Genomic DNA, 12,528 nt, shown 5'->3' on the forward strand with positions numbered 1-12,528 from the left:
CCCTACACTCTGGGGGCCCTTTATACATCTATTGCATTTATAGATTTGCCTAGCTGCTGCAGAATAAAACCTTCCTGTCCATAGGTAGAAAATACATTTCTGAAAGCTACTTCAACATGCAGGTTCTTGACCTCCTGAATCTCCCCAGACGCCAATATGAATCTGGAAAAGTTGGAATATCTCTTTTGCGCTGGTAGGTGGTGCCATGTTTCCAGATAGACTCTGGTACCTTCCTCGATTTTACTTTACAGAACCCATTTTAGTGCCACCCCAGTGCCATGATGTTAGTTGATTTTTTTCCACACCCTTCGACACAAGATCCAGGGCTGTTGTCTGCTGTAATTTCACGTACACAATTATATTTTTAGTGCCTTTAGAAAAAATGCTACCTCTGAAAAGGTCAGAATCTCTTTGATGCCGTTCTAGGCTCAAGGATTGTTTTCTGCCCTTTGAACGTTTGTCCTTGGAGTGTGGATCCTGCGAACGCCTCCAGATCTACATGCACTCACTGACTATCAAGGACCGGGAGGGAGCTTCTTTCAGTCTTGAGGTAGTGGCAAGCAAAGGAGTCGTTGCCTCTTCCAATCCCATTGTCATAACAGGTACAGTGGGGAGGGTTTGGGACCAGAGGAGTCTTTGCACACCAAATTTAGGAAGTACTAGACAGAGGACTCTTCTTCCTTTCAACATCAGAATTGGTTGCAAGGAAGGTTGTCTGATCGGTGGGCCTGTCCTCCCATCTCAACCTCAATATGGTCTTTAGGTCGACTAGCTGTCCTGGTGGACATGAGCCTAGCATTGGTGCTTGCCTGTGTTCCAGCTCTACATCTGGTTCAGCTGTGCCCACTCCTTCACTTTCATGCTCCAGGTGCTGTCTCCACTCAAGTACGACTTTCACTCAAGCCTTGGTGGTTATGTTCTGACCTGTTCCTAGCCCCCTCTGGTGTGCCTTTGAGCCCCAGAGGGTCTGAAGGATTTTTGACCATGCCTCTACAGACAGCCTCTCCTCCTGCCTCCACCCATTGATGCCCCTAATGCTGCCCCAATCCTGGCAGCACCTCTTATTCCGCTGCAGGTCTTGCAGATTGTTCCATGTTTTGGCCTAGATGGAAGCCATCTCAATGGGGTTTTAATATTTGCTTGCCTCATGTCTTTCCAGAGGTAATGAATGATGCTTTTTACTTGAGTATTAATTTCTTTCAAGTAGGTCTCATATATAATTGATGTTTCTTGTGGCCATGATCAGGGATGCAGATGATTTGCTAGTATGCTTAAATTGCAATTTTTTTCTTTATTTCCCAGAATTTTTGGATGATGTCATGATGCATGCCTGTAACAAGTTCAGCAACTTGAGTTATGCCGTAACGCCAACGCTGTTCCTGGAGTTCCACGGCACAGATAAGAGTCTGGAAGAGCATCTAAATCAGACAGGTATGGTGGCAAGAAATTGAATCTTTTTGATCTATGGGATGTGAAGTGAGCTCTTCCAACTTAATTCTCCTGATAGCTGGGAACGACAGATGCGTCCCGAGTCTTTGGGTCATAATATGGAATAGGAAGGCCAGTCTTAATTCCATGGGTGACTCGTGCCTAATTTTAAGATCGATCAATAATACTTATTTTGTGGAGGGAAGGCCATGCTGTAAATTTAAAGTCTTAAGAAAATAGAAGCCCACAGTTTCAGAAGTCTTACAGGAGGCAGAATTCCTCACTACTACAGAATGAAACAATGAAGAGAAAAGAGAAAAAGTAATGAACATTTCCACGTGTAATCTGGGCATTATGGAAATGCATACACAACTATAGCTAATCTTGAGACACAACTCTCTAGTGGTGCCCCATTGACCAACACGCGCCAAACTTTGGAAGAAACACAGGTCAAAAGTCTGGCTTTGATCAAGTTACATTTGGGGAAAATTGCTCAGCTAGGATGAAAGGAAATGAGGACCTCAAAACAGGTGCTCTGGTCGGGGTCAAACAGCTTTAGCTGTTTCCCATAGCTCATGTAATAAACACCAAAAACATACACAAAGATGGACTTTTGGTAAGCGTCCTTCAGCCATTAGTTCATATTATAGTATACAAAAAGGTGAGTGATGGGTGCAATGCTTGAATCAATCCAGACACTGATAATTAGTTTGGGGCGCATTGCAGTTCATCATTATTTTTACACTCCATGTCACCTCATTTTAGACCCAGCCATAAGCAAATCAGTATTGATTCTGCTTGACTAGGAGCAGATGAGCCTGAACTGTCAGGACCTTCCTGAATGGGAACAGAAGCAACCCAAGCCTGGTTTTGCCCTGGCTGGGGCTCTTCAGGAGGGTGTAGCTCGGTTTCACTGGCACAGGAAGCACAGGACCCGTATCCGAGCATACTCATCCTACTTATAGCAAGGTGCAGTTTGTGAAAGGCAAAGGCGCCCTCATATCCCACCTCAAATCTTTCCAATCGGAGAACAACCTACTAGAATTTGGTGCCTTGCTTGACTCAACCTTGATTATAAAAAAGAAGAACCTGCCCCAGATTGGATTGCTCTGACCACTTCATGCTAACCCATAGACAGAAATAGAAAAATGTAGATAAACATATTGACAGTGAGCTAAGCAACACCAAGAGGTATGGTTTAATGTGCTACCACATGCTGATACAAGTGGGTCTTGTGAGACATGTTTATTTCTGTGCCTTCCATTCTCTGTCCTTTTTTTTTATTCCACCATGCTTTTGTTGCTCCCTAAACTTGTGATACTGGTGGCATGAGCCACTGCAAGCTTGGGGAATAAAAAAGTAGGGTGCAGACTTAGGAGATCACAGACCACTGCAGGGTCCTTCTTCCACGCATGCTGGCTGGTGAGTCATTGGCTCTACTGGCAGGTCTCAGGGTTTAAGACAGTCTACTTGGTCCCCGTCAAATGGCTTTTTATAGGTTCAGCAGTGGTGTTGCAGTCCGATTAGATGCACTTCGGGTCTACACCTCGGATTGCCATGAGCTACCAATACCAAAGTCCTTATGGGCGCACTTTAGGTGAGTGCCACAGGATTAGCAGCAGAAAGGTTTGGTGGTGAAATCTGCCTGGTAACACTGGGGGGCAAGTACCACAGGCTAACCTCTTCAGAGTCTGTTCAGGAACACTTCAGGCAAGTGCCATGGGCTTGGAAAGACTTTGTTCTTTTTTTCAAAGCCATTTAGTCCTCTTGGGTCCTTTGAGTCATCACAGTTGGTGAATTGGTTAGTTCAGCGGATAATTACCTTTGCTGCGTCTTGAGGATGGACCTGTGAGGAGACCAGCCACTGGCATCCTAAGGAATCAACAGCATTATCTGCCCTTCTCTCAAATAAATCAGTACTTATTTTATTTGTTTTCATTTTGATAGGTCCTCTTAGATTATTGCTAGATCCTGTACTTGACGTCCAATTCATCATACCACAGTACTCTATGATCATACAATCCACATCATCCATATGCAAACCCCCTTACAAAACACTACACCCACACTCATACCTAGTAGTCACATCACACAACACTGCAGAGAATCAATCAAAGGCACCTCTTTTAGCAATACACTGTGACCTGACTATTCCTACATGCCCCATACCTTAACTCATTTGAACATACAACCCACTTCATAGCAAAATACACTACCATGTCACCCAAAACTGGGATTAAAAGTGGATAACTATCCTAAACCCTCCTCACTGCAACCTTACTTCTCAAACAGTCCCAACTTTAACTGATAACATAGCAACTGACCTCTTCAACTCTAGTCCCACTTTCCTCATTCGCTCATTCGCTCATTTCACATAAGCAAATCATTCAACTTACGGACACACCTTTAAATGCCTAACCTCCTGATGACAACAAGTAGAGCACAGAGCTACATGGTAATACAGGACCTTCAGACTTCCTGACTGTGAGCAATCACAGGACCCAAAATGTGAAACACCCTAATTGGGTTACAGGGTTTAACCAAAACCGTTGGAAGTCACACTATTGGCAACAAAGGCTATGGACGGGGACATATGGGAATTGGGGACAAAGAACAGGACTTATCTTAGCAATTTCCATGCTTATTTCAAATCTGAATGCCTGGTGATACCATACTTCCACCCAAAGATAAGGACATTTCAACTCTAGGTTCTAAATAATCATCAGAACCTTTAGCTCCAGATTAATACATTTAGAGGAAGCACCACAATATAGCTACTCCAGACATTATATTCAATTAATCCAACACTTGCCAACTGCAAGAGGTTGCTCAGAAATGGACTAGCATCAGGTCAACAAGAGCTGAAGCAGATTCAACAGAGGGCCACAAGACTTGATTCCCCACTGTCAAACACCAGGCAGAGACGAACCACTACACGCTTGACATTTACATTGGTGTATGCTGGAAAACCGGAAGACCAATCCTACATATCCATACATATACCATCTAATTAAAGGTAACACTCACCCTTCAAACCACCTACCAAAACTGTCTATGATCTGAGTAGGACTCCAGTAGTGGAGAAGCTCTGCTAGATGAAAGACAAATGTGCCATACCAATACCCAGTGACACAATGTGATAGTAACATTGGCCCAGTGAGTTAACCAAGTATTCTGACCCAAAGCAACAGCTTCCATAAAAATGCACCTTTGTCTAATATAGTTTGTTAAGGACAATTGTACAGCACACACTTTGCCATCAGTATGGCCTGATAATGCTAGTAGTGCTACCTGTTCAATTCCTGCTGGCGCGTTCACATGCCAGCGTTTGTTAACCTAGGAGAGATGTTTTGTTTTGTATTAACGGAAAACTTTATTTGTCCAATAAGGATATAGAATACTGGATCTTATGAGATATACACAAAAGTGAACCATGTCAACAAGCCTGAAGTCAATAGAAGAAGTCTCCTTCCTACACAATTAGATTGGCCATGCATATGACCATGCCATGTTATGGCTCCATCTATGTTTCGCTTTTCGTCCAACAGCAATTCTCCTGTTTCCATTTGTAGGCCTTTACTTATAAACACAACATATATCCCGGGGTCTATTGGTAAAGAACACAGATACTATAACTGCCCAAGACTCTCTCTCAAAATAAATCCTAAAAGGAATATACAAAAATTGTATGGATTCCCATCACTCACCGTTCCAGGTGACATGCTTCATCATCTGGGTCTCCTTAAATAGGGCTTCAACTCCACCCTATTGATGGAGGAGCCCAAGGATGTTTTGAGTACAGATGTGAGCTAACGTATTACAGAGTGTATGGGAAAAGTGCAGTGCAGAAATAAATGTGGAGTTAAAATTGAAGCGTGATCAGACCACGATTTATTCTTGTCTGCCACAATCAATAGTTAAAAACAGTGCATAAGAACAGTTTCAACAGATAGCTGTCCATAAATAGTCAATCGGTCAACATGTTTCAGCACCTGTAGGTAAATGTACACCTAGTGCTTTCATCAGGACCTATCAAATATTGATGCTACTGCACCAGTGAAAGAAGTGAAAACAACATAAATGTGAGAAGTACCATACAAAATCTACTGTGAAACAATACAACCTTATTACTTGTTTCTCACAGTTCACAATTCTCGTATCTCTTGGAGGACATCAAGGGTATGGAGAAATTACCTCACCCCACCTGGCAACAGCTCAGGGTAAAGGAGGCACCGCTCTGGCCATCGGTACCTCGGACGGTCATCTAAGCATCAATATTTGATATGCACTGTTTTTAACTATTGATCGTGGCAGACAAGAACAAATCGTGGTCTGATCACGCTTCAATTTTAACTCCACATTTATTTCTGCACTGCACTTTTCCCATACACTCTGTAATATGTTAGCTCACATCTGTACTGTTTTCAATATTCAAAACATCCTTGGGCTCCTCCATCACTAGGGTGGAGTGGTAGCCCTGTTAAAGGAGACCCAGATGATGACGCATGTCACCTGGAACGGTGAGTGATGGGAATCCATACAATTTTTGTATATTCCTTTTAGGATTTATTTTGAGAGAGAGTCTTGGGCAGTTATAGTATCTGTGTTCTTTACCAATAGATCCCGTGATATATGTTGTGTTTATACGTTTACAGTGGGGCTAAATATCTCGTTGGGTCTCTAAACTTTGGCTTCTGACCCTACCCAAATTGTAGTGTATTATAGGCCTTTACTTATAACATAAACACTCGAACGAAAATTTCTAGAAAGTGCTGTTGGTTAAAAGCCAGATATTTGATGGTGCTACATGGGGTCTCTCAGCAGATATACTATTAGAATCCCCTGGACTGTCATCTTTTTCCTACTCTACAGATTGTGACAGTTGTGATTCTTTTACCTGACTATCCAATGGTCATCGTAACTGTATGAAAAGCTCTGCTACATAGCTTTGTACCTAGCACTGCACCAAGTACTTCAACATCACTGCACTGGCATTGCAGCGAGCTAGCAACAGGTCTTGCAATGCATACATCAGGCGTATAGCCCTGCACACTACTGAATCGTAGGGCTATACACTACAATTACCACTTCAATGCCCCACAAAAGAGCTAGGCAGATTACCGCATGGTTTAACTTGAGAGTCCGTGTTTGCCAATCAATTTGTAAATTTGTGGACATTCCCAAACTGCTCCCTGACCTTTTCCACCTTGGAAATGGTCATAAATGTTCTTTAGTAGAGAGCTAGAGTGAAATCTCCTTCCATGGTGGGATGGAACTGGAAAACCCAAAACCTCATGAACGTATAGGGGTGGAAAACATTTTCTGTGTCGAAAACAAATAATAATAATAATTGCGCAGTTAATAAAAGGGTCCGCCTCTCCCAAGGCGTAATTTCGAACAATCATGCACTGTGAAAACAGCAACTCGTAAAAATGTTACATGACATTATCAGTGGTATACCGGAAACGTGCAACTGCCATCGTTTTTTGGTGTCCGTTTGCCAATGTTTGTCAGGTACAAAAAGTAGTAAACCTTCACCCATTTCTAGTATTAGTTTTACCGGTGTAGATTTACTACTTTTTTTTGTATTAGGCCCATTGTTCTATCAGATCTAGAACAATTGTAAACCAAACAATGAAGTAGCATTGCAAATAAGCATATACTAATGGGATAACAAACAGCAAGAATGATCTATATGCTAACATGCGGCTTCATTTAAACTCCCCTCACCTGAAATGATTAGTTGCAGTAGTCTTTTGAACTGTCAGACACAAAAAACAATCAGAGCTTATTTTATTACAGCTTGTCTATGGTTCATCGGACCAAAGTGCCTTTTTGGTACACAAAGGGACTAATTTGTACATGTACCAAAGCTGAGGACTAGCTAATTGGTTGCTGTTTAGGTAGGTTTCATCTTTTCAAGTCTCTGGTTTCCTACTTGGCCTTTGACAAAAAACACAGATATTAATGTAACCAGTCTTCTTCTACAGGGAGGCAAAGACTTTAGATTGTACAAATCGTTTACTCATATTTGGGTTTGCGGACACATAAGTAACAACTTCAAACGTATGTAGTATTGGGATAACCTTTGGGAGAATAAACGAAAGTACACGATTGGAACGCCCTACCCTAAAAATTATTTGATTTCTTTGTCCTGTTAATACATCTAACAGGTTGGATTTCCTTTGTGTAATGCTTTAAATCACCAGAGGTGGGCCAAGCCTTGTCAGTTAATACAAACCAAAGGTACTACTGATTCATTACATAAAAACTGTCCCTTAGATCCATCACTGTAGATCTGTTCTTTGGTAGCCAAATATCTCGGGTGGGCTTGGACTCTAAGGCAGAAGCCCATGTTGTGAACATTCTGTGTCTCTTTTAGGCTGAACATGAAGCTGGAAATGGGCTCCAAGGGTGAATTTTACATTTATGCACTTTATCTGTACCGTGATAGATTTTAAATTTTTATTGTGTTCAAGGTTTTTTACCATGATTTTTTAGAATGTATATATTAATCAGTTTTAACATTTAATAATGTGCAGTCCAGGAGATAATTGCTTTTTTTTTACTGTGTGCTTTTATGAGTGTAACTCGAATAAAGCTGAAATTGAAATTTGAAATTGAAACTTTGGATATGTAGATGTGGGGAAAGTTCTTCTGTGAGCTGGTGGAGCCTCTGCCGTCTCCACCAGCGCACCATCATTGGCCGTGGTCTACCAAACACTAGGCCTGTGTCTTTAGTGCAGTAGGAGACCCATCATGTTTAGGGCAGTCCATGTGATGCAGATTTTTCCAGCTTGGGTCCATCACGTCTCACATGCATGGAAAATCAATAGTGGCCAGAAAGTGCTGAGAGAAAACTCCTGTGATTCGGGCCATTGTCTTACTTTGTTTTTCAGTAACCTACCCGCTTTGGGCGTTTATTTCTGGAAAACAAAAATGTAAATGTGTGTGTACTTGTAAAGCGCAACTGTCACCCCGTTTCGGGGTCTCCTGGCGCTGTACGTATACCGCTGTGGAACCGTTCCTGGCTTTCCCTGTGAGATGTCCTTTCCTGGGCACCCCCAAGGTGAAGCCAGGCATCCAAGCGCTGCTGGGGCCGTTGTGGAGATTAAGCAAGCTATTGCCCAGAGTCACAGAGTGGGACTCCATGATTGGAATAGGCACCGAGGCGAGAATGATCAGGTCCGGAGAAATTGAGTCCAAGAGCCGCCGAGGCGGGAATTGAACCCTGGTCCCGGGCCAGACCTCTGCATCAGGGTCTGCCGCTCTAACCATTGAGCCACGCTTCTCCATGGTTCTGCCAAAAGGAATGCCAAGCAGGCCACCATCACTTATCCATGTCGGTGGGTGCACTTCCATCATAAAGAAACAGCCTGTTGGACGGTTAACTCTGAATCGGGCAGGCAGTCATACAAAGCGTTGTGCGCAGTGAGGCCTTCTAGATCAACAGCTGGCTCGTGAACTACCCACCGGAGTAAAGGTATAGGGATCAACTTAGCGTCAGCAATAAATGTGAAATATCCAATAGTATTTAATTGATGCCTGACATTGACTACAATGTTCCAAACTGATTTGGAATCTTTATTTTTGGTAGCCTCATAAAGGACATCCCATAATATCGGTGTTGCTGGCTTTTTCTGCTCAGTCAGATCATTATGTGACTGGAGTAAGGAGGCCAGTGTTGTGTTAGCGCCCCCTAGACCAGGTGCATGGAAGATCTTGGAAGCAACCTCACATTGGCCAGCCGGGCCAGTTGTTTGTTACCTCCTGACTTATTCTGTCGCTTACACAGTGGTATTTTTTAACAAAAACGTGGGGTGGGCCTCTTAAAAGCTGGAAAAAAAAACAGAAGGCATGTTTCAAAAGCTAACATTCTACAACATTTTTTATGCCATTTTTTGATTTTGGCAGAATAGCCACGATTTTAGGCAAGGCTGGTAAGGCAGTGGATCAAATAGAATCCTTCACACCCACCCCGATAGACATCAGCTGCAGTGGCATTTTTGTTGGTAATGCACATATTCAACCCATCCCTGCTCATGATCAAGGTGGGAAGAAAAATGGGTAAAAGAAGATGCTTCTTACCCTTTGTAAGGTGGGGAGAGGCGCAAAACACCCACCCCACCCAAACTTGGGCAAGGTGTGGGAAGTCAGACAGTTAGCTCTTTGGAAACATTGCAACTTGGTGGCCCTCATGTGCTGTGGACGGGTATTTGTGAAACAAAACGGTGTAAAATTAATTAATATTAACTGAAATAGTTAAAACAAGCATATGGGCTATGGCTTTTCCGTTTTTTGCTCACATCTAAAATTGGCTGCAGGAAAATATACCAGACAAAGAAAAATCTCCAAATGGAGGCAAGCACTATGGGCGTGCCACATTTGGTGTAACTTCATTCAGCCATTAGTTTGGAAACACAGATAAATAAATCTGCACTTAACAGTTGCCATCTTAAATTTAAAAAAAGAAATTGGCAAAACCAAAAGGTATGGCTTTAATATGCTAATACATGAAAATACAGGTGTTCATAAAAGTGCACAAACTATTCAGTCTGCTTCTTCTGGTATGAGAGGCGTGTTGGAATAGTGAGATGTATTGCTGAAGGAGATGCCATTCATTGATTCTATACAGTGTTGTCTGATGTGATTACTAGGTGTGAGTGTGGGTGGTGTTTTATATGGGGGAACAGGGGCGGTCACTGCATTTACCACCTGCGGCGGCCGCATGAAATAACGGGGTGGGAGGCCGGGATGCTGGCCGTGTCTGCATTGCAGCCCTCGGCAACCGCATAAAAGAGCATGTGATATGATGTGGATTTTATGGTCATTGAGTATTGGGGTCTGATGAATTGGAAGTTAAGCACAGAAGATGGCAAGAAGCTAGGAGGACCTATCAAAATGACTAAAAATAAAACCAGTACTGATTTCTTTAAGAGAAGACCAGATACGCTTGTTGAATCCTTAGGATGCCAGGGGCTGGTCTCCTTCACAGATCCACCCTCAGTACACAGCAAAGGGAATTATCCACCAAACTAAATAATTCACTTCATGAGATGTCTCAAACGATCCAGGAGGATTTAATAGTTTTGAGAAAAAGGAACAAATTCTTGCCACGCCTGTGGCAATTGCTCGTATTGTGCTTTAACAAACTCTGTAGCGGTTAGCTTGTGGCAACTTGAGCCCCAGTGTGCCAGGCAGACTTCAACGCTGAACTTGTTTGCTGCTAATCCTGTGGCTCTTGCCGAAAGAGTGCCTGAATGGAATTTGGAGCTGGAATCTCATGGCCCTCCTAGGTGGAGACCCAAAGTGCGTCTAATCAGACTGTGAATGAGAGACTGTGTGCACACTTTGCCTGGGATGGTGACATTCTACCTGTGCTTAATACCTACACCAGATTTGACAGCAAAATGTCACATACAAGGCTAGTGGAAGTAGGCTTTGCCACCTTGTCCCTCAATCAGTTGAAGGATCTGAATTCAGGTAGAGAGTGCAGGGATCCCAGGAGCAAAGATAAGTCCTTGTCAGTAACACTAGAAACCGCTTAGAGAAACTGGAGGAGATGGAAGAACCTGTGATGGACACTGGGGAGGGAGTGCTGTAGAGCCAGGCTCCCATAGTCCTTTGGTACAGCTTTTCTTCGGACACACCCTCTGTGTATCCCCCAAATTTGATTTCCAGTATGTCCCCAAGCCGGTCACTACCACAAAGTTCTAGGATTACTGCCACAGAGTTGTAGGATTCCATTGTTACCAACGCCCAGAGTGATTCCCTTTAGCTGAGACACTGAACTTGTAATTGCCAGAAGGCTAAAGCTGAGAAAGAGGAGAAGTCCAGTTAGTTTGAGAGGAGAAGCTCAAGTTAGCATGCCAGGAATAAGATGAAAGGGAGAACGAGAGATGGGAAGAATTGACCTAAGAAGAGAGAGAGAGAGAGAGCAAGGTAGAGTGAGGAGTGAGAAAGGGAGAAGGAATGGCAGGAAAAGGAGAAATAATTGGTGAGAGAGAAGAGGGCTTTAGAGAAAGAGAAGAGCAGGATGGCTGCTGAGACAGCCGCATCTAGAGGAACCATCCTATATCCAACATTTCAGGAGTTCCTGTCAAGGTTCCAAAAGAGCTTACGCACATGTCACATGTATGTGGAAGGAGAAGACATTTTGAAATGGTTTATGAGTTTTAGAATTGGTTGTAATGTTTATGTTTTGAATGATATGTCTCAGCCAGCCTCTTTTCTGAGTCGCTGGCCTACTGGTTGTATGGCAGTCATCAGAAGAATGCATGTGGCAGACCAAATGAGTTATGACTGGAGGAAAGAGGCTCTGATCCCAAGATTGGGTTAAAGCCATCTCAGTTCCTGCAAACATTAAAAGATGACAAGCAAGCAGATACTGTACTATTTGAAACCTGGAATTATGGAATATTGCATGATCGGAATGAAAGGGTGAGTGGGATAGAGGCCAATTTCTTTTATTCCCTGAACCAGTTAATGGTAACAGAGAGACTTAAGAACTGAAGCAGGAGTACACTACCCCGCATAGTCATGCCTAACAGATCTGACAGAGAGGGATCTAAAGAAACTTGCAATTGTGGCTGAAATTTGGTTATCAAACCGGGTTATAACAGAGCTGCAGCAGCATGGCTCAAAGCCAATGGGAGAGAAGAACTCTCAACAGGCTAGTTCCAAACTGGAGGGTAACACCCACGTCCCTCCTCAAGATTCCAAATGCATGCCTCTGAATTTCTCTACCCTTTGGAGTTTGGCAGGGTGCACACTAGTCTGATTGCAACTAAGGAGGTGGGGCTTTCTTATCAAAGTCGAAAACACAGAATCCATTTGTTCAATTGACATTTTCTCTACTTCTGTTCCAACCCGGACTTTTCCGCTTGTAGTTACTCCCTTATATGTTCTAGCACCCTCTTGGCTATGGTCCCTTGTATGGCTCTATGTGATGTGGACTGAAGCTTAGCCACCCTGCTTTGTGGAGGTCCCGGCTAGGATTTGCCCTTCCCTCAGCTCGATCTTAGTTATCAATTGCTTTGTTACAGGATTCTCCTGCTTGTTGCCAGTCTTGGTATTCTAAAACTATGTGTGGCTCAGCAC

The 12,528-nt window shown here is 43.1% G+C and overlaps 1 protein-coding gene across 1 annotated transcript in view; it reads left to right on the forward strand.

Moving 5' to 3' along the window:
• Positions 1 to 12,528, forward strand: part of LDHD (lactate dehydrogenase D) — a 480,635-nt gene that overhangs the window by 257,619 nt on the left and 210,488 nt on the right. The window contains exon 7 of the mRNA XM_078670717.1: positions 1,303 to 1,431. Coding sequence (XP_078526843.1) covers positions 1,303 to 1,431 — 129 coding nt within the window. The remainder of the gene's footprint in view (positions 1 to 1,302; positions 1,432 to 12,528) is intronic.

Source organism: Lissotriton helveticus, chromosome 12 (genome assembly GCF_964261635.1).
Source record: "Lissotriton helveticus chromosome 12, aLisHel1.1, whole genome shotgun sequence".
Lineage (NCBI taxonomy): Eukaryota > Metazoa > Chordata > Amphibia > Caudata > Salamandridae > Lissotriton > Lissotriton helveticus.